Source organism: Balaenoptera ricei, chromosome 19, assembly GCF_028023285.1.
Source record: "Balaenoptera ricei isolate mBalRic1 chromosome 19, mBalRic1.hap2, whole genome shotgun sequence".
In the NCBI taxonomy this organism is placed as follows: domain Eukaryota; kingdom Metazoa; phylum Chordata; class Mammalia; order Artiodactyla; family Balaenopteridae; genus Balaenoptera; species Balaenoptera ricei.
The window spans coordinates 35,543,920-35,570,085 of NC_082657.1; the positions used below are offsets into that span (position 1 = coordinate 35,543,920).

Genomic DNA, 26,166 nt, shown 5'->3' on the forward strand with positions numbered 1-26,166 from the left:
AGGCTGGGAAGGGAACTGGGAGCCCGCTGTGCCTCAGAAGACTCGCAAGTAGGGGACAGTGACTGCCCGACCTCACGTGGCCTCTCATTTTTAACTCTTAAAAGCACTTACCCACCAGTGATATTACTTGATCTTCCCAGCAGCCCAGTGACCCTGGCAGAAGGCAGAACACAGCTAACCAGCGTTCTGTAAAAGTTTGATTTCTGGGTAGAGCCCTGCATATTGTTAATGTACTTTAGAGCTTTACAGTTGTGCACTTGAACTTCACCTAGTGATTTTTTATTTATTTTATTTTATTTTAGTTAGTTAGTTAGTTTTGGCTGCACCGCGCAGCATGCGGGATCTTAAGTTTCCCGACCAGGGATTGACCCCATGCTCCCTGCAGTGGAAGCATGGATTCTTAACCATTGGACCGCCAGGGAAGTCCCCACCTAGTGATTATTATAATTCTACTTGAACCATAGAATTTCAGTGGCTTCCTTTTTCTATTCTATAATCTTATTTGTTAATGGTAACAGGTTTTTGGGTTTTTTTAAAAGGAGTACTAATGCCACCCCTTAAAAAATGTCTCCTCATCCTTGGTGTGTTTCAAGCATGGGCCTAAGGAAATTGGAACTGTTTCCCCCCCTCCTTTTTTTTTTCCCTTCTCAGATCTTTCAAACCAGTTAGCTACATGAGGGAGAAAGTCTGAGAGTCTTTGGAACCTGGATATCTTAAGTTGGAGGAAGTGTTCCTACTATTTTCGGAAAATTTTTTCTTTCTTTCTTGGTCCTACACCTGTACTTTGCTAAGAAGTTCTTTAATGGACTAATTGGGAGAATCTGTAGAGAGATGGAAATAAAAACAACAAACTTGAAACTTCTATTAAAGATTCTCATTACAGTGAATTCTAAGGAACTATCTAAAGGCATACTTTGTTAGAATTTTATATGGAATACTGTTTAAAAATTCAAGCCCTCACCTGAAATTTGGAGATCTTTCAAATACACAAAGACCTAATACACTTTGGTCATTGTGGTAGTAAGATCCATCTGTCTTTACACTTGGGTGTCTACATTTTTTACATAGAGTGTGTGTGTATCTGATGTACAAATTAGCTGCTGTTGTAGTTCAGAATGGTGCAGTGTACAGAGGATTTTGAAAAGATCGTATCGATCCCCTTTGGTAGAAAGAATCAGACATCATCTTTGCATTTGTATAAGCAGGCGCATTTATGTCCCTTATATTAATAAGTGCTGAGTCCACTACTTGTCTGTCCTTTTCTCTTTGTTTTAGTTTTTGCTTAGGGCTGTATAAAGCCAAAACACAGAATTAAACAGTGGACTACCAAATAGGCATTTAGGAATGGGTTAATTCATCTAGTGATAAATCAATTGGAAAAGTACCTCCTTTGTAAGGTGGCTTCTGTCCAGCGTTTTAATGACCTCCACATACTTATTCGGGCTTGGAGTCTGAGGCAGGTTAGTTAACACTTCTCAGTAGTCTCTGCTCCGAGGTCCTTTGCAGTCAGAATATTCTGCAGCTCATCTGGTCTCCTTGGGATATTCATAGATTGGGGAAGACTGAGGCTGAGCTGGTTTATGGTTTATTCTAGCATAAAGATATATCCTCTGAATGTATTTCTTTGGCTATAGTGGCATGGAAAAATGTGGCTCCATGATGTGGGTTTTTTAAGTAATTGAAGGGGGTTTTCTCAGTCCCGTGTAGTGAACTTCAGATGTCTCCCTCAGGAATAGGTTTTAACCGTCAGTGAAGTGGTTTGACTGTAACCACACTGGGGTCTTTGAGTTCTTTTTTTTCTTGCCCCTTCCATCCCCAGGCAGAGACTCCTATTGCTGCATATCCGCTGTGTTCCAATGCTGTATTTATTTGATCAGAAACAAAAGAGTTTGCTTCTTGCACTGGTTCAGAGAGAGGTCCCCCAGGATTGTCTTTTGTTCAGTAATTGGAGCATAAGCTGAGCCTGGTTAATTTCAAAGCTACCCCCAACACGATCCCTCTCTCCCTCCTTGTGCGGTTTTGAGCTGCTAGTTCTATCTTGTATTGGGTCTGGAACAAAAAAGCTTGAATTGTTGAGTGTTAGCTACAACTACTGTGACATCTGCTGTGGCACCAAATAGCACTGTTGGTGCAGTTAATTTTAAGTTAGGAGAAGAAACAAAACTAGAAAGCTCTTCAGCTTTACAGCTCTTGTTAACACATGCACCTCCAAATTATGCATTTGGTGCTATCACAATGAATAAAACAAAGGAAATCATGGGTTGATTTTTATGTTAGTAACATAAGTTCTTTCATTGTTATTCACTGTTCAGACACCAGTGTGTTCTTATGTTCATTCTTTTTCCCTTTAGTTTTATTTTTTTCAGGGCAGAAATGTCTGAAACATCTCAACTATGAACATTTAATTGGCAAAAGTTCTGATGTAAGGAATACAAGTTGATTATATTAGTTATTTATCTTTTAAAGCAGCAAAGTCTGTAACCTGGTTCTGCTTCTTTAAATACCAGAATGATTATTATAGATGAATAAGAACCTTAAGTAGCCAAATTCTAGATACTAAGTAGCCAAGTTAATATTTGTATAAAAATGTGTTTTGAAATTGGCAAATCATGTGTCCTTCCGGTTCCGCAGTATAGGTATTGGTTTTGCAGCCAACACATTGCATTGTACGGTTTGTGGGTTTTGTTTTTGAAGATGGAAGGGTCTTTTTCTCGATTTTTCTTTTGCAATCTGCACCATAATGACTGTCCACTACCTTACTGGCCTGACTTTAATCATCTGGTGCCTGGTTCTCAGTGTGGTTTCATCTCTGCTTTTGCACAAGCTTTCCTGTAATTGCACAGTTGTTTGCTGCATTGAATTTCTTTTAGTGACAATAAAAAACACATGTTAGTATTTTGATGCAGTCTTTAATTTTCAGGTTATATATTAAAACTCGGAGGAAAAAAAAATCCCTTTCTGAGGAACATTTTAAAAAACCATTACGGTAGTATGGGAATATTCATTATTTACACATCATATATTTTTCCCTAAATGTTATACAGAGAAGTGACAGTTGAGCTGAGCATATGTTAATAAAAGGTCTGCATTTTCCTGTGTCACTGACAGTTTCATTGGCTGTATATTCCTGAAATGCAAATAACCTCGGTTCTGTTCAAAGCTGTAATTAATCTGAATAGTTATTTAAACAGTATCGAAATATTTTAACTACTGAGAGGCCAAACATATAAGATGGTGAATTTACTGTTCTGTTTGAAGGACAGTGCACTTGATGAGGGTACAGTGATCTGAGATGCTTATGGATGTTGGATCCTACAAATTCCGTAGGCTAAAATGGCAGAATCTGCCTGCTGCTGTATAAAATCTTTTAACCACCATTTATTTTAGCATCATGGCATGTGCAAATTCCTGCTGCTCAGTTAAGGGACCAGCTTCACAACTGGTGTTACAATCTGTGGCCACAGCACTGCATCACAATGCAGCAAATGCATTTTCCACAGTAACCAAACATGACAGCTGAAGCGATTATTAAGCATGCAAGATGTCGGAAGTCATCAAAAATTCACATCAGAGTAATTGCAGTGGCTTGGGTCAAAAAAAAAAAAGTATCATAGCATTCCTTGCCTACATGTTGTCTCTCCCCCTCTTAAATCTTAACTTGGTACAGTCCGTTAACAATAAAATACCCTTCTGTAACCTATAAACTGTTACTCCCATCAGTTTGTGCTTTCAAACTGATGGCTGACTTCTCTGAATTTGTGTGGAGCAGCACAAATGATGATGCTGCGCCCAGGGGCTGTGTGCACCCTTTTTAAGGGGTCCCTGCAATCTCATTGTCTAATTAGACTCTTTAGTGCTTCAGTCATATCAGCATTTGCAGGGTGTTCTCTTTTCCTTTTTCTTCTTTCTCTCTCTTCTCTCTCTCTTTCCTCTCTCTCCTCTCCCCTCCTTCCCCCTCTCAATTCTGGCTGTTCGAAGTGGGAAAAACTTGAGCACTGGTTCCAGCAGAGCTCATCCCACACAGAAGGTATGGAAGAACTGCGTGACCAACAGCGTCGACCGGTCTGTAACTCCTTAAATTTGAGAGCTGCAGGTAGGATTGCCTATGTTTCGTAAAGAAATTCAGATTATTGCGCCCTAGTAAATACATTGATAGCATGTAGTTGCAGTACCTCTGAAAGACAAAGTCTCGGTTTGCTTAAAATTTTGAGATGAATTCAGAAGCATTTAACTCATTCAATAGAAAAAGTACTTGATTCTTCTGAGAATTATTCAGATTTGTGCCCTGTCATTCTACATTTTTCTTTAAAAAAAATCTGTTGGGTGGGGCAGAGAAACATTTGCTTAAAGATTTAAATAGTTGGTTATTTAGGATTTTTGCAGGCTTCATCTTTAAGTAGTAAGTAGTGTGGTCTTTCTTTAGGATTTTTTTGAAAAGATGCATACGAAGTACAGAATTCTTACAAGAGGTAAAATATTAAAATAGAATTTTTCTTTTCTAAAATCAGATCCTTCTTTGGGATTGTAGGTGAGTGTGTGTGTGTGTGCGTAGAATGCTTTACCAAGGAATTCAGTCATTTATGTTTTGTTATAGGGAAAAAGTACTATTTGATATATCTGGAATTATTCCTCACAAGAAATGCTTTAGCATAAGGCTTTAAAATGTGGATTCTTAAGTATTATCAAATGTAGGTGATTTGAATTAAGATAGTTACTTTTCCTATCCTAAATTCATCCTCAAAAGAGTGTGATATGAATGCTTTAAGTATACTTCCAATTTTTGGTGCAGAGAATGTGATTTGTGTAAGTGAAATGAAAAACTTCCCAAGTCACGTAAGCATTATCTGGAGGGTGGTAAAATTATAAATGTTGCCTATACCACTTTTAATACCTTGATTAATATCAGAGATAAAATACTTTTAATTCAGCATTTAAAAGCAGCTTGATTGTTGTCTTCCCTTAAAAACAAGCCCCCCCCCCCAAAAAAAAGACAATGATGTATAGCTTTTACCCCAAGGAATGTATTTGTATCATGGGACCTGTAGGGTCTGGACTTCTTTCCGAAGCATGGACTTGGAAACTGCTCACCTAGTTGAGAGATTTAGCTCCCTTCAGAGGTGTGGGACTTTCTGTACTCTTAACAATAGGAAGACTTGAGGAGCTGTCAAGTGGGGAATAGAAGAGAGCTGCTCAGGGAAGGGAGAGGAACTGTGAGAATTTCACTTGTCTCAGCGTTGGAGGTCTGGATTTACCCATGACTAAGATTCCTTTAAAACTCTGACCCAGTGCAGCATTACAGAGAATTGATTTCTGGGATGAGACAATGAGCTGTGGTTTGCATTTTGTAAAGATGGAGGAAACCTCTAACACTGACCCTGTATGGGAGATGACTCAGTTATCCGTGCCTTGGTACAGTCGCAAATTATTTTCCTTTGTCTGAAGTGGGAGGATGCCAGTGCCTTCATCAGAGCTCCTTAATTTAATGTATGGAAAATGTCTCAGCCACCATTTTTAACAATTAGCTGTATCATGGTTGAGGTGAGCTGGGTTTTGAAGGCAGCTGCAGGGCCATTTCATTTACATTAGGTTCTGTGGCACGAGAGCTTTGTTACTGTAAAACTCAGAAAATGAAATTGCACACTGCATAAAAGAGTTCTGTAGGAGGGTGGAGTGCATTCCCAGAAAGAAAATGGAATCCTTTTGTCTACAGTAAGTATTTCTCATACTCATAAAGTGGTGGGAGGTTGAAAATTTGTCTTTGGTTGAATGGGAAAAATAGACTTTAAAATGAACACTGCAAATATTAAAGGTATAATACAGAGATTGTTAGATGTATTTTTTAATGTATGTGCTAGAAACCAGGTGTGATATATATTGGTGTGTATATATATATATGTATATATACTTGAAATATAGGTTTTGTGAGTGGTTTTAATACATGCTTTTAATTAAATATTCATTGGTAATTTAAGTTAATGAGAGGTATGAATTTATCAGTAGTCAAAGATGAAAATGACACTTGAGAGAAAAAAGAAATCTAAATATGGTATATTTAAGAGAGTCCAGGCTTCTTTTCACTGTCTTTTATAGTCTATTTTCCATTTATGAAGAAAATTGCTGGATTTTAGGGTTTTTATTGTTTTTGGTTTTTTTTAAGAAAATGCTTCCATGTTAATGATTTATAATAGCTGATTAAAATATATAAGAAAAATGTTTTGACAAAAGAAGATTTTATCTTAAAAGATCAGTAGATTGAGGGCTTTCACTCTCATTAATGGGTATAATTTTTAGTGCCTTCTGTTTAATTAATAGTTGTGACTTAAAAGCTACTTGTGGAAAACTCTTGTTTGTGATTGTAAGCTTAGAAATCTTGATTCTTAAAATTAATTGGATTTGACTCAGCTTATTCCTTTGTTCCTTTATGCTGTTACTAAGAGGAAACAAGTGAATTTTAACTTTGATTTGTGTGTTTATCTTTTTAAAGGCACTTAACCCTGAGGAATTTATAGTAAGTGTATTTTACAGTAAACTGTACCATGAAGAATTTGCTCAAAATGCTTTAGTAGCTGTTTCAGGAGTTGAATCTTCACAGAACTAGATACCTTTTAACTTGATATCAAATTGGTAAAGCCAGCTGTTCTTCCAAGTCTTGTTGCACTAGCTGTTGTTCATCCTGCTCACTGAATGCTGTTTTCTCTAATTAGGAGATGTCTTTGAAACTAGGGGAGAGGAGGATTTTCACATAAGTCTTTTCATTGAAATAAGAAGGCTCAGTTTTCCTAAGCCCTGTTTAGAATCCCACAAAGATTCCATAAATCTTGCATTAATCTTATGCTTGTAGCATAAGAGCCTAGATCTCCATATAATTTTGTTAATCCTGAGAAGGACATTTAATATATTAATTGTTTACTATATAATGGAATGCAAAGGGATTCTTTTCCTTTGGTTTTTACAAGGCTTGCACTTTGAAATAAGACTTTCAGGGCAGCAAATTAGAACTCCCATTTTAACTGCATCTTTGCTTGCATAAATGGTTGGATGACATAAAGGGTTATCACAGAGCCTTCCTTTGAAATTTTTAAAGTAAAACTTGGTTGAAGATTCTGGTCTTATTTTCTTTCTCTGGCTTTCTGTAAGCTGTGTACCAGGTACTCTGAGGACATAGCAGAGACCCAGTTGCCCCATATTCTTTGCCCCCATCATGGTCTACTCAAGTTTGGCTACTCGGAAGAGGCTCTCCTTTCTGGTACTTGTAGGGGATTCCTAAACCTCTTCAATCTGGAAATTTTAGCCTGGCTGGTAGTAAAGAGTCAGGGGTTGGTTCTTTTTGCTGCAAAAAATATATTCATACCAAACCTTTGAATGCTCTGGCAGTGCCATAATGTAGATAAGCAAGCCTGTTGGCCAGCCCGCTATGAGACGTTCGTGGCACTAAGATGGCAGTGAGGAAGGAGTAAAATGGCGTCACCAGGAACACTGTGATAAGAGGTGGACCGCATGGGTCATTTTCCTTCAATCAAATTTGAAGATACCTCTAGCAGCACTGCCCTGCCAATTTACAATTACTTTTTATTCTGTTAGAAGATAGAAATTTTGAGATTTTCCTGAACTAAAGACTTAATTAGCACTTATATCTAGATAGCTTCTGATTGTTGCTTTCAAGAAATTGGTGAAAAATATGGATAAAATAAAATTTTAAATAGCTATTTTCTATTAATACTTCTGAATTTCCTTGCTTTGTGCTTTCTTCTTTTTTTAATTGTGAAAATGTACTCCTTTCAATATAGGATGAATTTTGAAAAAACAGGACAGTATGCTTCTCCTTTATGGCAAGATGAAACTAGCATTCCTATGAAAATACTTTGATTCTGATTTTTGTTCTAGCTCTCTGTGGGCTTTGGTTATTTTAAATATTAAATATATGTTGGCTGCCTTCAAAAACAAAGTTTATTGTATTTCTTGGGTGGTTTTAAGGTATGGATTATTTTAGAAGTGAACTATAGTCATGACAATGCTAATTTCTTACCTGTTCCCACCTCTCATGGAGTTGGAATTTCTGGAGCTGGCCTTAGAGTTGATGTAGTGCAGTCAGCTCATCTTACAGTCAAGTAAAGCAAGGTTTACTATCATTAAACAGCTTCTCAAGGTCGTACATCTGGAAAGCAGTCAATTTTGCCTAAATCTACGCCATCAGACTCGTAATCTGTGCTGTGCCTCTGCTTGCATTTGACTCTTTCTCTTTGTGGGCTTACTAGTTGGTGATGGATCTAATGGATTGAGCTTACAGCAAAGTCTGTCTTTGCTTTAGCAACCTACTCACAGAGATGTTCCTTCTCAGTCTTACCGGAAATGGCTTATTGAGCTGTGCTTGGAGTCCTCCTGGTCCTTTGTTGTAGATGATATGCATTTATAACCAAACAATTAAAACAAGATATATCCTGCAAGTCAAGCTTTTTAGGTTCACTGTGTTGCTCCACATGAAGGGCGAAGTGCTTGTCTTCCGGGATGGGCACAGGCATTCTGACATGTCCTCCCAGCACATCACTCCTTTATCTCTAGGTCCCACAGTGCAGGGTTGCCCCTTCTCCTCCTAGTGTGCATGAGCTGGGTGAAAGGTTTTAGCTCCCTGTAAGTTTGGGGCAATTTGTGTTTGAAAAGTGGTCTTGCCCTCTCCTTTCCTGTTGCTTGTATTTGCCATTTTAGCTAAGCAGTGTTTTATGTTTTCTGTGCCCGTGGTGACAGTGGTAGTGCATCCTGCAGTATTCCCTCAGCTCTGACAAGGCAAAGTCAAAATGCTTCCAAACTTAATTAAGAGAGTGTGAAATCCCAAGTACTGTTAGCAAAGGGGTACCATGACAGATTCCATTTAAGGCAATGGGAAGTTATAAAAGAGAAAGTCTGTTGTTTTAGTGGTCTCCGGACAAATGAATTTTTGAAAAAGAATTTCTGAATAAGAAGAAACTGCAACAAAACCAAAGCTCCGTTTTCTGTGACAGCCATGATGATCAGTGCTCCAATCCCATCAGCATAAACAGTGCTGCAGAGCGGGAGGAGCTGTGATTTTCGACTGCAGTGTAAATGACTGACACCGTGTACCAGCAGGGAATTAACATGACACGTGGTTCCCAAACATTGTCTTGACTAACGGCGTTCCTTATGCTTGCTAAGTAGAACTCAGGCTTAATCCTGAGTGCTGTGGAAACCCGCCTGGCAAAAACCACTCAGCTCCCACCTGACTGCCTCAGAGACACACCCTCTGCTGTCTGTCTTTCTCATAGCCCCCAAATCTTGCTTTTGTCTCCTGTTGCCAAAGGGAAAAGACACTAGATCTGACAAAGCAGGAAACCTGTATTTTTTTAAAATAATACGGGGTTCTTTTAATAAGTTCTTTTAGAGTGGTTTTGGGGGGCAGTGGGAGGGGACTTTGGCCATGATAGAGGCCGTGATTGATGCATTCCCATTTTATATTGCAGTGCGGTTTTAGTACTCAAAGTTCTTTGAACGTGGACTAATCCATCTCCAAGATGGAAATCAGTTTCCCAAAGACATATTAAAACATTTTTATCATCCCTTAGTGTATCCTCCTTATCTTATATTTCCATCACCTAAGAGTGGCTATGGGATTAATATTTTTTAGATCTGTTCATACCTTTGGGTAAGGAGAGGGTTCTTCAGCTGATTTTTGAAGCCACACATACTTTGGCACACTGTTTATTCCATTTGCAAAGCTAGATTGAAAAGTTTTCTCTTTAGAGTCCTCCCTCTTCTTGTGTCCCCAAAGGGTGGCTCTAGCAAGTATGCTAGTTTGGGGCAGGGTGGGGCAGGGGTACGGGTTTTGGGGGCAGGGAGAGGAGATAAAATGCTCAGAGTTGCTGTCCTTGCTTTCTCCTGTGAGGCCACCTCAGCATTCTGAGAGCGGTTGGCTGGCTGCTCTCCCTCCCTCTCTTGGTTTCTAATTTTCTTGCTCCTCTGCGCCCCTCCCCAGGAGTGGAGAGAGAGGATGGCCAGCAGAGGTCCAGCGACTGCAGCATGGCACATCCTGCTGCATCACTAGGGTGCAGGCTCTGGCTAGTTTTCTGGAAGTGGTGAGGTGTCAGTGCTGAGCAAGTCACATCCTCTCCCCAGACCTCTTGTGACCAGCAGGGGAAAGCTGCTTACACAACCCCAAAAGGTTATTGCAGGGCTCTGCTGGATCTGGGAGGAGGGGGCATTTCTGCTGAAAAGCATTTTCCCTCCCTAGTTGACTAAATGACCATCATTTTTTATTTTACTCATTTGTATTATGCCCTTACTACTTGCTCCCCTTCTCCATGGAATCTCCCAATAACTGAGCTGGACAGATGCTTTCCTTTCCTCGATGGCCAGAGATAGATAGCAGGGATGCCCTGGGCCCTCTAAAAGGGACAGAACTGGCTTTGCCACACAAGAGACTTAAATGGCCCTCACAGGATTGCAGACCTTAACCTTGGCCTTATTCTCCAAGTGCAGCAACCAGATGTGCTAAGCAGCCCCAGCTTGATGCCTTGGTGTAGAACTAGGAAGAGGCATCTAGTAGTTATATGCCTACATTGTGTTGGCAGGGGAGGTGTGCTACACATCCTTGCACCCCTCACCAGTGCCCTGCAGGAATGACATGTCCCCATTTTCAAAGGTGACCTTCTCCTTCTGGATCATAGTGAGTCCTACTTCTTATATTCTTTCTTTACCCAGTGATGAAAATCTTGGAAGTTTGGGTGTTTGTTATATGATAGTTATTTCCTCCTCCCCCTCCCTCCCCCTCCTCCTCCTTCCTTTCCCCTTTCTTTCCTCCCCCACCTCCCCTTCTCTTCCTCCCCTTCCTCCTCTTCCTCCTCCTCCATCTTCCCTCCTCCCCCATCTCCCCCTCTCCCTCTCCTAAGATGGGAAGGCTAATTCTTGAAGCTGTAGGCCTGAGGTCCTTGCTCCTTTTCCTCTCCCAACTCCCCTTCCTCTTCTCTCTCCCTCTCCACTTCCCCCCACCCCCTTCTTTTTGTTCTTTTGTGGGATGGAGAGGATAATAGGGAGGGATCCACAAAGGCTATTAGATGGACTTACATGAGTGGCTCTCTCGAAGGCTTGTGGCTTTTCCAGAAGGCACAGGGGAGATGGAATTTTGTCACAGTTGTGTTGGCATGGCTGCAAGAGATCAGGCAAGCCAGTACACTTGAGTCAGAATGCTGCCGGTAAGGCCCTAGGTGGGCCCAGGAGGAAGCACTGCTCAGAGCTCTGTATTCTTGGGTTTAGAATCTCTCTGCACACGTTGAGTTCTCTTTAGCCTGTGAGAATTTGTAGACCGTCTTGTAAACCAATTTGGATTATATGGGAGCAAGTGATTTGCTTTGCCTTAATGGGCCCAAATCCATCATGTAATTGTGTGACCCTTTGTTTAGGCCAGTAGCAGAAACCATGTATGAAATGGGACCCTGCAGCCTAACAGTGACAGATGGCCTGGTGTTCACACAGCACCAAGGTCTGCCACCTGTGACTCCAGAGCTGCCTGTAGGCCGATGGGTCTGCTGAACTGGCAAATGGTGGGACAAACTCCTCAGCCACTCTTGCAGGGTCTGCTGCCACCTGCTGAATGAAGGTGGCTAGGCTTTTGCATAAATGCACAGTGAGAAATCATACAACAGCATTAAAAATGTATTACAAAAAAAAAAAAAGTATTACAATTGACAATGTCAAATCTGCCAGCTTAGCACTGCTTTCTGCAGGGGTATTTTTTGAAGATAGATATTAGATATATAGATATAGATATAGATATCATTAAATTTTAAAGAGATATATATCTTTTAAATTTAATGCAGTCTGAAAAAATATTTTATTTAATGCAATCTATGAACAAACAATTTAAAATATTAAAATTTTGGTAGAAAACAAGCAGTGGAACTTATTCTGAATATCTGAGTTGGAGAATAAAGCTTGTATTTGCTATTTAGTCTGTATTTCTTACAAAGGGAGAGTCAGTCTCTCTTGGGCCTTTTAAGCTGACATTTTATATACTCTTGTTTTAATGCATTAAATATTGATCTAACAAAATAACCACGCATGCTATAAAACCATATGAATGTTCCCCAAATTTTGAAAATGCCCCAAATTTTAAATTTCTCTGTTCATCTTTTGGGCTTTCAGTAAAGAATATCTCTTTGCACCTGAAAAATTCCTTGAGGGTTCTCTGTAGGCACCACAAAGGGAGCTAATGAAAAGCATGTCCACACCATCTGATAAGCCCAGCAGCTCGAGTGCTGGCAGGATTTCTGTTGTGCTCATCTGAAAACAGTATCTTGCTTTGTCCTTCCTCACTTTCTCCTTTAGTAGCAGTTTTACCTTTGTAAAAATTTTACCCGAGAGAAGACTTCAGAAGAGGTCATTCGTTCAGAAATTGGGAAGAAGGTTTGGGAGAGGTTAAGGGAGTGGTATTTTATTCAGAATGAGCTCGAGCAAAATAATGGGTACAGCTCATATTCCTGTCTTGACAGAAAGTGGACACTTCTCCATTTCACTATCTAAAGTTCTAAGAAATACTTGTAGTGCTTATTGGAATTCTTGTTTCATCTTGGAACAGACCCTCTTGATTATTCTGTTTTTTAAGTTTACTTTTTGCCCTGCTTATTTTTCTTTCCTTTTTCATTGCCCTCCTAGCTCCTGCTTGTGTCTTGGCAATGTTTTTTCCAACCACAGTGACCATTAACTACGGTCACTGCTTACTTGTGTTAATGTTACTTGGATTTGGAATGTTGGTTATTGACTTCCTATAAATTTGTATATATTTTATGTATTAAATGAGAGAAGAGACAAGATTTTTTATAGCACTCACCATGTGTTTTTGTCTCGTCAGATACCTTCTGATAGAAAGTCAGGCCTGCTATGGCTGCCTCACTTTACATTTTGACAGGGTTGATCGCCAGTTGGTCTGTTGAAGGGGAAGAGACCTAGAATGGTCTTTTGTGTTTTGAGGGCCATGTAAAATATGGCTTTTGTTTTGTGGGGCCAACTTAGACTATTTTATCTTTTTTGTTTTATTTTTTAATGGTTAGGAAATCTGTGTGTGCTTCAATTCAAACCGTTTACATAACTGTTCAATAAATCACTTATTTGTTGTTGGTGGAAAGCAAAGAACTGTGAAAGAATCAATGCAGGCTCTTTTTTGCCATCGTACTTTCCTAGCTAAAGTGGATACTAAAATTTTTCTCACAGAGACCCTTCTTTCTTACAGCTTTCACTTTTGGAAAGCAAATAAGTGAAGAGAATTTGGCCATTTGACAAAAACAAACATCCTTTGCCCACTCACTTTTTCTACAGTCATTTATATTCTGAAACCCAGAGTCTTCGTGGTGATTAAAATAAGGCAGTTTTTCATACTTGTCTTTCTCAACCCGAGCCACTTAAAAGCCAGTTTGGCTGCCAGGTCCCTGAGATGTGACTACAGTTTTGATAGGAGACTTGGCTTACCTTGCAGTTACATTCTGGGTTGTTCTCAGACAGCATACATTGCAAGGCAGCCCACTTGCTCTGTTAAAGATGGAACGTGTGGCTGGAGATATTGCTTGTGCAGGTGTACAGTGTTTATTGTTCCACAGCAATAAATAATAATAATATTTTGGAACACTATAGAGTTGGCAGGCTAGAACAGTGATTTCTCCAGCTTTTTTGTCTGTGATCCATAGTAAGAAATACATTTAACACCATGACCCACTTCATACATACAAATAAGAATATATAATTGAAAGAAAGTTTCACAAAACAGTACTTACCCATACCACATATCTCTATTACATTTTATTTCATTTAAAAAATGCTGGTTGATTTCATAACCCAATTATGGGTTCTGGCGCATGTTTTGAAAAACACCATTCTAAAGAAATGCCCCAAACTTGTTTCATTCCTCACCTAACTATGTGAAGTAGGGGAGGAAAGGAATAAATATGCAAGCGTAAAATAGCTGTCTAGCTCATCTTGACTTGCATGGTAGAGTGGAAAAAGGTAGAAAAGGGGTCAGAAAATTTGGATTCTAAGTCTGAACTTGGCTACTTACGAACCAGGTGATCTTAATATGAAACCACAGTGTTTTAGAGTTGATAGAAGCTCTGGAAACCATCTCACACAGCCCTTTCAACTTTTAAACCTATATTAAGAACATACTTTAAAGGATCATCCAGTTAAGTACTATTGAGAGACAGTTTAGCATTGGGTTAAAAGTAAACCAGTGAACCAAATATGTGTAACACACTTAGCACAAAGTAATCACCATATCCATATAAGTGTTAGCTCTTACTAGTACTGATATAAGAATTAGTATTCTCTGAGCCTTCAACTTCATCATCTATAAAGGGGAACTAATAACTGATGAAGAAAACAAATTTAAGGATATTTTGCTCCCCTCCTGGACTCCCATCCCTTTAGAGATAAAAGGAAATTTATCTTTATTTTCTAAATTTAGAAGTTTACTATTCCCTAAGTATTTCAGAAACAATTGGTCTTTTTTTTTTCTTCAGTTGGTCTTTTGAGAGTTAGAGCTGTGTTTGAATTCTGCCTCTGCCTCTTCCTGGTCGGAAACCCTTGTCATGTTAGTTGAATGCTGAAATCTGTTTCTTACCTGTAAAATGGGATTGGCGGGGGAGGGAGGAGAATGGAGTGATCATGTCTACTCTTTCATATTGTTAAAAGATTAGCAATAATGTCTTTGAATTGCTTGGAGCAATGTCTGGCCCTTAATTGCTTCTTGAATGGGAGCTATTATATGTTACAGAAAGCTTGAAACCAAAACCCATTCAAGGAGTCAGTTAGAAGAGGGTCTGTTTCCAGGACTCTGGCAGAGAGGAGCAGTATACAGATGGTAAGTCAGGAGTAGTTATCTTACTTAGCAGGCCTGCAGATGTTTATGGAATGTTCTTTATTGAGTGGGCCAGCAGTAGAAGGGCTGGGTGGGAGACTGTGTTGGCAGAAAGAGGGGGTATTAGTAGAAGGGCTGGGTGGGAGCACTTGTTGGCAAAAAGAGGAGATATTAATGATGAGGGTCTCTGAGGGTCTGTTAGATGGCTGGCATCTCCAAGTAGGAAGTGAGCTGTTGGGCCTTCGCTTTGACCAGGAGTCTTCAGTGTGGCAGGGAGCCCCACCCAATGAGTGAGGGCACCTCCTAGTACACTGTTCACACCGCAGCTCACCTCTATAGAAAACCCATTTTCTGATAAACTATAAAAATATATCTCTGAGATGAGGAGCCTGAGAGGTGCCTCACAGGAGGAGCTGGAAGGAAAAGAAACACACACATGAAAAGGGAAGTAGAAGAGATCCATGGGAAACTTGGGCTGAGGCAGGTATTTTCTTGCCCAACTTATTAGTTCTTTAATTTGTTATTCTTCCTTAAGGTATATATTCTTTACAAGAAACTAACTGCCACTAGATGGCACACGAATCCCAGCACTATTCTGACAATATTATTTAAGATTCTTTTCAAAAGATAGGTCACTAATACGTTGTTTTTAAAAATAAAATATGATAGGAGGGGACTCTTTTACATAGGTTACATAAGGAATAAATGATGAAAGAAGGAATAAAGGATGAAAAATTAAAATTCAAAATCTGTATGTTTTGTGGGCTTGGTTTGTGCTATAGAGAAAGCCCAGTTGTAGAGGTGCATAGTGGCTCATGGTCTTTGTTCATATGTAGGTGATGTCTGTACTTTTATTCTCATGCACAAATGCTTCATTTAATTTATTAAGTGAGATTTTTGGAAGGTAGGTTTATAAAGAAGAGAGTAATCTGCCCCCAAAGCAATGCCTTTTTTTCTTCTTTTTCTTTCTTAACCACTATTTGAAATTTCATTTCTTAGAAATTTTGAAATTGTGTTTCTTACAGAATATTATGTTGCTTTTAAACAAATGTGTCTGATTATTGCTTTGCATTTGTGTTTGAATTGTGTGTATGTGTATATGGGTTATACGCAGACACGGATGCAGTTAAAAGAATGGGATGGGCTGGTTACTGGGACGAGCAGAGAAGCCCAGAGAGGGGGTGGGGCACTTGGCACACTCCCTGCCACCCCAGCCAAAAAGAAAAAAATGAGACCAGGCCTTGTCAGGAAGTGGTTATCACCACCACTCTGACCATCAGCAGCAGCCATGAAAAGGTGCAACAAAGCACAATCTATGCCCTTTGTTCAGGAACAGCAGTCGAAGATAATAGTTCTATAGCTTTGTTTATAAACTGTGACACTAAAGCCTTTAGCTTTAGCCATTGAAGACCCGCTCAGAAAAAGGGAAATCATAATAAAGATTTGTTGACTTGATGTAATCATTTGCTGTGAAGGGTATGAACAAGGTCCATTAAAATCCTTCCCATCATTTTGTGTCTGGCTCCCTTGCAATGGCCAGAAACGGACACGTGATGAGAAGCTGCCCCCGTCTGAATGGATTATGTGGGGTCCTAGCTTCATGTGCTCTGGTTTATTGAGGGCATTATATTAGAAGCAAGTGGCCGATGCTCCCCTCCACCCCCGCCCCCCACCACCGAATATCAGTAGAGGTGTTGGGAGCAGCCTCTGTGTCGTGTCCTCAGAGCTGCCTGAGAGCTGACTCAGGGACTGCCCTGGAGGAGCCGATGAGGGAACTGTTCCCCGAGCTGCTGGCCATTGTCTCTGTCCATTCCAGTGCACTGCCCAGGTTGGGATGTGACAACAGATATGGAGAATCCTGTGAAGATTAGTGATATTTTATTTAAATATATGTCCCCACTCTTATCCAGCCCCCTACCCCTGTTTTGTTTTGTTTTGTTTTAAGAATCACAGCCTTATATCTGCAACTGTTTGAACAAAATATACTAAAATGTTACAATTGTTGAAATATAAATAAGTGATCAATAAATTAATCAATTAACCATGACAGTAAATTTTCAAGAAAACTGTCAGATGTTTTAAAATTTAGCATGTCACTTTAAAAACTTGAGGTTAATTCTACTTTGTATTATATTCCCCCAAAGAGTTCCTAAAACAAAAACATGATTCTGAAAAAACAGATGATTTGGGACATGTATAAATACACCCATAGTGTGCTTGACACGCAGGTACCTTGCATTCCATAGTGTAGGTGGATCTAATCTATAGGGTGACTCAGAATCTTTCATATTACAACCAAGAGTTTGACCTCTACTTAATAGTTAATGGATCATCTTCCTTGTTCCTGCTTGGCCCCCATATCCCAGGCTGTGGGGAAAAAGCTTCACCCCTGTGTGAAGGGCAAGGCATCGGCATGGAAGCCCACTCTGTCTGCATCTGTCCCTTGCCCTCCTCCCCAGGATCTCAGGTTGAGCAATGAGGACAATGAATAGCAACTAGGAAGTCACCCTGGGCATCTTTCTTTAATGTCGCCAACAGATCTAGATCTAATCAGTCCTAATGCTAGAGCTACATGTATTGAGCCTTGGGCCAAGCACTTGATTACATTGTCTCATTTAATATTCATTTTACATATGAATAAACTAAGGTTTAGAGAATCTGGGTGACTTGTCTAAAATCGTCACCCATGCAAGTAGTAAATGGGGGAACCATGATGTAAAACTAGATCTGTTGTGTTATCATGAAGTTGCATTTTGCAGACATTTTTAACCCTGTGTGTATTAAGCCAGCCTTGTGGGCCAGTTCCTCTTCACCCCACCAGTATTAAATAAGCAGCAGGTGTCATCAGGCCTGAAATAGGGAGTGCATGTAGCACAACCCCAGAAGAAAAGCATAAATAAATGATTTTTCAGGTATCCCAGCCATTGACAAACAAGTGAAAAACACCCAAACAAAGGGATGGCTGATACCTTCCTCAATGTTAGGAAGAAATTGAAGAATTAACTGAAAACAACAGAGAAATATAGACCAAGGAACAGTTACAGGCACTGTGACTGGCTGCATAGCCAAAGCTGTATCTATAATATGGGCCATATTCAAGTTGAGAGTTTTGTGAGGGTGAAGGTAGGCAGGGTAGCAGGTATCCTTATGGGTGTTTTTCTTCTTTTTCCTACAGTGTGCTTTTGATTATTTGAAGGTTAATTTTGTTAATTTTAACCTAAATTGTGTCATTTCTCTCCTCCTTCCTAGGGCTTCCTAAAGAATGAAAAGGACAATGCCCTGCTGTCTGCCATCGAAGAGTCCCGGAAGAGGGTGAGAAATGAACCCAAATGTATATGTATACTGTTGTGAGGGCAGCAGTGTATACTGGGGCGTGGAGGTTCTAGAAGCTGGATTCTGTGTTCCAGGCCCAGCTCTCTTGATAGTTCACCAGAGGGAGTTCTACAGGAACTATTTTTGAGGAAAATACAATGGTCGTAACTCTACGTGTATTTAGTGACTGCATCTGAAACACTGGGCTGGTCAGTTAATTATTAAGTTAATCTTAAAATGGAAGGGCCAGACAATTCTTCAGTTTCACTGTTACAGTATAAATGGTATTTTGGTTTCTACTGAATCAGCAGTTCAGAAAAGCAATTATGATATTGATAATTTTCCTCAATTTCTTTTCCTTTTATCACACAATTTGACTTTCTACACCACCTTTTTTTTTTTTTTAATAAATTTATTTATTTATTTATTTATTTTTGGCTGTGTTGGGTCTTCGTTTCTGTGCGAGGGCTTTCTCTAGTTGCAGCGAGCGGGGGCCACTCTTCATCGCGGTGCGCGGGCCTCTCACTATCGTGGCCTCTCTTGTTGCGGAGCACAGGCTCCAGACGCACAGGCTTAGTAGTTGTGGCTCACGGGCCCAGTTGCTCCGTGGCATGTGGGATTTTCCCAGACCAGGGCTCGAACCTGTGTCCCCTGCATTGGCAGGCAGATTCTCAACCACTGCGCCACCAGGGAAACCCCTCTACACCAGCTTTTAAATTAACAATTTCTCCAAGCTCTTTGAAACAAACAAACAAAAAACATCTTGATATTCGAGAGGATAGTAAATAAGTCAGCCAGAACAGCCATTATATGTGCAGCAATATTTCGCAACAAGCATTCCCTCAAGATAGTCAAAGATCATTTACTTTACTAACGTGAGTTATCTTCATCTGTTTGACAAGGATTAAAAGATCAAAACCTTTCCAAAACATTCCATTACGGAGTAAGATTTTCAGGCCCCCGGGGTCTTTTGGGAAGGGAGGAGGAAGGTTAGCGATCATGTGGAGTTGGTTCTAAAAATGCAGCTTTTCCCAGGAAGGAGGCTGGAGGGTTCCCATTAGTCTGGAAGCAGTAGCTGTCTCTGCAAGGGAGTAGGGGTGAAGGGAATCTCTGTTTTGCTGTTTACTTATGTAAGCCTTAGATCAAGTGAAATGTATTTGTGTATTATTTATGTGGTTCAAAAAATAAGAAAGTAAAAAAAAAAAAAAATGCTGCTTCTCAGTGTGCTTTATTAAAATATTCCATACAGGTGGAAGTGTCTAAGTAGTGCTGATATGAGTGAGATAGGGCAGCAGGGGGGCTTGCCAGCTCTAATTTATAAGAATATGTTTCAGAGACATTATTTAAATGACTGATATGTTTAATTATCAGAGTAAAATTCCCTAAAATTTAATTAATTATATTTTTGGCAATAGTACTTATTCCTAGAAATAGAGAAATTCACTTGATCCAGATTTGAAAATATTTTTTTTAAGGTTTTTTTTGGTTCACACTTGGAGTGAGTTACTCACCAACATTGATTCTCCTGCTGTAAAGGACCGATGAAATTAAATTAGGATTGTCGAATGCCACCGAGCCTTATTAATCCATTTACCCTGCGGAATGTGTTTCTGAAATTGGCAGTCTCTGAACGTTGTGCCATACTGAGACTAAATGTGCAGCCAGCCAAAACATTTAAGTGACATACCACAGTGCAAAATGTGTGCATATGTGTTTGTGAGGGAGATGTTCCGGTGTTGGGAGCTGGCCCTGGGGGGGGAAACCTTTCACCTGTCTGGACACCAGAGGCTGCTGCTGAACAAGAATCATTTTCAAACAAAAAGGTGAGCAGCTTTTTGGCATTATTGGTGGTAATTTCACGTTTGAATAACTTGCCAATATCCTGCTGAAATGCCAAGAAAACAAGCTACAAAACCACAAATGTGTCCTATCTTTTCCCATTTGGTGCATCCCAGCAAAAACAGAACAACATTATCAGAACATATGTAGAGTTTCTAAACGCCAGCAACAGCTCAATAATAAGTGGGTGTGAAGTCAAAGCAGGTTGCCCTCTTCCCTTTATGAAAATGGGGTTCGAGTGCTCCCCACCTGTTCTTAATTCAGTTGCCCAGTTCTTTCCCTGCCTTCCTTTCCTAACTATGTTCAAAGAGATATTTCCCCACATAACTTGAAAGATCGGATTTAATTTTTTTTTTTTTTTAATATATCTGAGGTCTGCCTGTCTTGGCAATGACAATCTTTTTTTTTTTTTTTTTTGGTTGCACTGGGTCTTAGTTGTGGTATGCGAACTCTTAGTTGCAGCATGCCTGTGGGATCTAGTTCCCTGACCAGGGATCGAACCGGGGCCCCCTGAATTGGGAGCACAGAGTCTTAACCACTGCACCACCAGGGAAGTCCCCAGATTTAATTTATAATAGTTTCTTCACTGCTTTGTCATTTTCTGTGGTTTGTCTTTCCTTATCCCTGCTATTCCTGTCTCTCACCTTGTCTCAGACCCTCACTGTCCTCCTTTTATCTTAGTTCTTAGCTCTTTTGAGTAGCTCTGTTGATTCTCTCTCATTAGCTCCTCTAGTTGACGTTCTTCTTTGCACCTAATCTGGTGGTTCAGATGTGGGTCTAAAGGGAATAGGCTGGAAGAGGGCAGATGGGTGGCTGATCATCCCTGATTAGCCCACAAATTGGATGTTCCATTATCTCTAATGTAATTAAGATAAGCTGGGGGTGGCATGGTGAAGGGAAGAGAATTTTAATGTTGGGCCATTTATTTTTATTTTGAAGCTCCTTATCACACTAATGATGAATGGAACGACAGTGCTGTTTGTTCAGGTTGTGGAGCTGTTTCTAAATGAGTAGCCTGGCATATTTCTCAGATACATCTGAGGATTTGAGCCCAGAAAGCTGCCAGTTTTCAGAGTATTTCCTGTGTTCTTGAAGCAGGAGTTCTTGGCACACAGGTGGGCAGCTTGATTAACAGGGGATGGTTAATTCCCACTGTTGTCGCCCTGACCCTTATGTGATGCTGGAAGTCTGCCCCTGCCATCCTCATCAACAGTGTCTCTGAGACAGATTGTGTTTTCTTCAATTGCCTTTAGTGCTCTGCCATTCTTTGTCAGCCAGAGGACTTACCCTTAAGAAAAATTCTTGTGACACTGTGGTGTCCTGGGCCAGTGGCAGCGCTTAGTCAGTGCCTCACTTCCTACTGCAGGTTTGGAAAGCTGTATGGTATGCCAGCCCTCCACCTCCTTATTTCAACCCTCCCTGGTCCACCTGCCCCATGGCCCTCTTATTTTCCCTTTCTGGGACAGGTTCAAGGTTAAGGAGGTGGATGCCCACTAAATGGAAGAGTTTTAGAAGAAATGTGGTTCAACATGTGCACTATTTCTGGATAGCTTCTAGGGAAACTACCTCTTCCCCGCCCCTCTACCCCACCTCTCTGTTCCAGCATACTTTTCCCTATTCAAAATGCATAGCTTTCGTGTTTAAGGTCACTAATGTAGCAAGAGAAAATGATTTTTCTCTGGGTATTTTTTTCAATCCAGGCTACTTGGAGTGGTCTGTTCTGCCTGACCTTCAGTGAGAAGAAAACCAGATGAAAGACTGTTTTTAAAGTTTTTGATAGTCATTTCTTTTTTTGTCTTCACAATACATATTAGAAAAGAGATCCATTGATAGATGGACCAAATCAAATTTGCAAGATGTGCCAACCCTCTTCCTAATCATTTTTGTGGGTGTCGGCTTTCTTTTTCACATTTTAATAAATATTGGTCCACACTCAAACATCCCATTTGTAGAAAGAGTATATGATTTTTCTGATAGTTTCTCAGAGCTCATATATATGAATATTATCAGTATAAATTATCTGCATTGCCAAAATAAAGCAGGCATTACTAATACTCATTCCCTTGGTGCTGCCTAATTAGATGCCAATCTGATTGTAAATGAAATGGCTTTTTGAGAAGTGGGCTTAAGCTGATGGGAAACCTGGTCTGCCAATTGAAGAATAATAGGCTAAGAATGGTTATGATTCAGTATGTCTCTTTAAGTTGCTTTAATCTCCTCCTCAGAGGGGTTTTGGTTTTGCTTTTGTTTTTTGGTGTTTTTTTTCTTTTCTTGTTTTTTGTTTTGTGTGTGTGTGTGTGTGTGTGTGTGTGTTTTCTCCCTTCCTCCCTTCTTCCCTTCCTCTTTTCTTTTTTTTTCTTTAAACCACTCTCCTAGATTTTTTTTTCTTTTTTAGTTTTAGTTTATTTATTTATTTTTGGCTGCATTGGGTCTTCGTTGCTGCGTGTGGGCTTTCTCTAGTTGTGGTGAGTGGGGTTACTCTTAGTTGCGGTGCACGGGCTTCTCACTGCAGTGGCTTCTCTTGTTGTGGAGCACGGGCTCTAGGCACATGGGCTTCAGTAGTTGTGGCATGCAGGCTCAGTAGTTGTGGCTCGCGGGCTCTAGAGTGCAGGCTCAGTAGTTGTGGTGCACAGGCTTAGTTGCTCCTAGGCATGGGAGATCGTCCCGGATCAGCACTTGAACCCATATCCCCTGCATTGGCAGGCAGATTCCTAACCACTGTGCCACCAGGGAAGCCCCCCTTCCTCTTTTCTTTGTTTTCCTTCTTTCTCTTTTTTCTTTTCCTTGTGAGTGCCTTTGTTTTGGCAAGCTGCAGTGTCACCAGCAGATAGAAGTGAGGTTTGCCAGACATTTCAGTAGTGACTTTGAGAAGACTGATAGGAAACCTAATTGCAAAAGGCTCTGTTTTTTCTTTTACTGATTTGCTTCCTCCTATGAAAATATTACTGTTTCTTAAAAAAATAGACACTGGGAGAATCTTACTTTTTGTCTTATCTTAGAGGCTCGTTAAATCTTAAGATACCATTGACTTTATAATCCATCCTTATTTTATGTACTACAAAGAAAAAGTACTTCAATTTAAGCTTTTGACATGCTATGAATTGTAATATGTAGCCTAATTTCAGAGGTTTTAAGATGATATTTATCTTAATAAGCACATGAAAAGATGTTCAACATCACTACTCATTAGAGAAATGCAAATCAAAACCATAAGTTATTACCTCACACCCATTAGCATGGCTACAATCAAAAAAACCCAGAAAATAGTGAGTATTGGAGAAGATGTAGAGAAATTGGAACCTTTGTGCACTGTTGATGAGAATGAAAAATGGTACAGCCTCTTTGGAAACATTATGCAATCGCTCAAAAAATTAAACATAGGATGACCATCTGATCCAGCAATTCCATTTCTGGGTATGTATCCCAAAGAATTGAAAGCAGGAATTTGAAAAGATACTTGTACACCCATGTTCACAGTAGCACGATTCACAATTACCAAAAATTGGAAGCAACTCAAGTGTCCATGGATAGATGAATGGATAAACAAAATGTGGTGTGTACATACAGTGGAGTATTATTCAGCCTTAAAAAGGAACGAGCCTGCATATGCTATAACATGGATGAATCTTGAGGACAGTTTGCTAAGTGAAATAAGCCAGACATAAGAAGACAAATACTGTATGATTGCACTTCCATGAGGTACCTAGAAGTGGTCAAAATCATAGAGACAGAAGTAGAATGGTGGTTACCTGTGACTGGGGGAAGGAGGGAATGAAGTTATTGTTTAATGGGTGCAGAATTTCATTTTTGCATGATGAAAAGAGTTCTGGAGATGTATGGTGGTGACGTTTGCACAGCCGTGTGAATGAACTTAATACCACTGAACTGTACACTTAAAAAGGGTTAACATGGTAAGTTTTATTGTTAAGTGAATTTTGTCACAATTAAAAAAACATTTAACGTGTTAGACTTGATGAAATAGGGCATGTTGCAAACAGTTGTCAGTAAATTCTTAAAGGATAATTTAAAATAGATTGCTTTTGCTCCACTCATGGAAAGATGGCAGATCTGGAGGGCTTTGAATTTCTGATGCGCTTCAAGGGAGACCGTGTTCTTTGTCTTCTCATTTGGGTCGTCTCTCTCTGCTCCTCTCCAACAGACCTTTGGCATGGCTGAGGAGTACCATCGAGAGTCAATGCTGGTTGAGTGGGAGCAAGTGAAACAGCGGATTCTCCACACCCTGCTGGCATCGGGAGAAGATGCCCTTGACTTTACTCAAGAAAGCGAGGTAGGTTGAGTCCAGAAGGTAAACCACGATGAAAACTCGGAGGTCAGAGAATGCTTGTCTGCTTGACTACTGACAGTCCTGGCACGGTTGATCACTGTCTCCCCCTTGAAGCCCTCTCTTCATTACCTTCCAGACGCCCACATTTGCCTGGATTTCCTCCAACGTGTCTGGCTGCTTCTGCTCAGCCTCTTTTGCTGAATTTTCCTCAAATTCCTTGACACCTAGGTGTTTGTGTGTCCCAGGGCTCAGTCCTTGACCTGTTCTTGTTTCTTCCTCAGTCACTGCCCCGTTGATCTCATCTGGGCTTGTGGTATTAAATACCATCTATGTACTTGAAGACTTAAATTTACATCACAGCTCCAAACACCCCCAGACTCATTTTTCTAGTGGCCTTCTTGGCTGTACTCAGATATCTCAGAGCCATCAAGCGAAACATGTTTAGAATTGAGTCATGGTAGCCACTGCCCTTAACTCCCTCCTGGCATCAACCTTCTTTTCTCACAGAGTTTATCATCTTTATAAAGGGCAGTTGCAGTTTTTCACTTGCTCAGATCAAACACCTTAAATTCATTTTTGTCCTCCCCTTCTCTCACCTAGACTCTCTCACATGTTGGCAAATCCACTTAACCCTACTCTCAGAATATACCCAGAATCCAACCACTTTTTACCACCTCTGCTGTTAGCACTCTGGACCAAGTCACCATCATCTCTTGTTCACATTATTGGACTAACCTCCTAACTGGTTAGTTCCGTTATCTATTGCTATGTAACCAATCACTCCAAACCGTAGTGGCTGGAAACAATCATTTAGCTTAGCTGCGTTTACCAGAAATAGTTCAGGGTCTCTTGAGGCTGCAGTCAAGATGTTGGCTGAGGCAACACTCATTGCAGGGCTAAACTCGGGGAGGATCCACTCCCAGGCTCACTCACGTGCCTCTTGGCAAGCCTCAGGTCCTCTCTGGCTCTTGGCTAGGGACGTCAGTTCCTTGTCATGTGGGTCTCTCTTGTGTTGCTCACAGCATGGTAGTTTGCTTCCCCTGGAGCAAGAGTGAGGGATCCAAAGAAGAGCTAAAGGGCCCCCAAGACAGAAACCACGGTCTTTCCGTGACTTAATCTTGAAAGTAATATCCTGTCGCTTTACTTTGATCAAGGTAAGTCACTAAATTCAGCCTATGCTCAAGGAGAGAGGATTAAACGAGGGCTCGGATCCCAGGAAGTGGGGATTGTTGGGAGCCATCTTAGAGGTTGTCAACCCCACTGGTCTCCCTGCTTTTGCCCTTGTACAGTCTTTTCAACACAACAGCCAGAGTGACGCTATTAAGACACAGGCTAGATCGTGTCACTCCTCTGTTCAGGATCCTCCAGTGACACCCATCTCGTTTGGAGTGAAAGCCAGAGTCTTTACCATGACCTCTAAGTCCCTACCTGACCTGGTCTTGTTGCCTCTCCCAGCTCAAGTTATTCTGCTCTCCCTGTTGCTCTTGTTGCGCCAGCCAGACAAGCTCATTGCAGGTTCCTGGAACGAACCGGGTAGGCTTGCTCCTGCCTCAGGTCCTCTGGGCTTCCTGTTGCTTGTGCCTAGAAGGCTCTTCCCCCAAGTAACTGCATGGCTGTCTCCCTCACTTTCTTCAAATATTACCCAGTGCCATCGCAGTGAGGCCTTCCAGGGCCTTGATATCTGAAATCCAAACCAACCTTTCCCCATTCAGCACTTTCTATATCCCCTTTTCTTGCTATATTTTTCTTTTTAGCACTTCTTCACTTTAAACCATTGTATATGTATATGTCTTTATATTGCTTACTATCTGTTTCTCACAGTAGAATGTAAGCTCCATGAAGGTAAGGATTTTTGTTTGTTATGTTTACTCATATCTCC

The 26,166-nt window shown here is 40.5% G+C and overlaps 1 protein-coding gene across 8 annotated transcripts in view; it reads left to right on the forward strand.

Moving 5' to 3' along the window:
* The window catches only part of NUP93 (nucleoporin 93), a 103,005-nt gene that overhangs the window by 45,410 nt on the left and 31,429 nt on the right, over window positions 1–26,166 (forward strand). For 6 of the 8 annotated variants that reach the window (XM_059903899.1, XM_059903900.1, XM_059903897.1 and 3 more), the window contains 2 exons: window positions 18,101–18,163; window positions 24,162–24,290. In XM_059903899.1, the coding sequence (XP_059759882.1) occupies window positions 18,101–18,163; window positions 24,162–24,290 (192 nt within the window). Of the gene's footprint in view, window positions 1–3,992; window positions 4,094–5,623; window positions 5,710–18,100; window positions 18,164–24,161; window positions 24,291–26,166 lie in introns of those variants that run through there. The other 2 variants (XM_059903901.1, XM_059903902.1) reach the window with 2 other exon arrangements.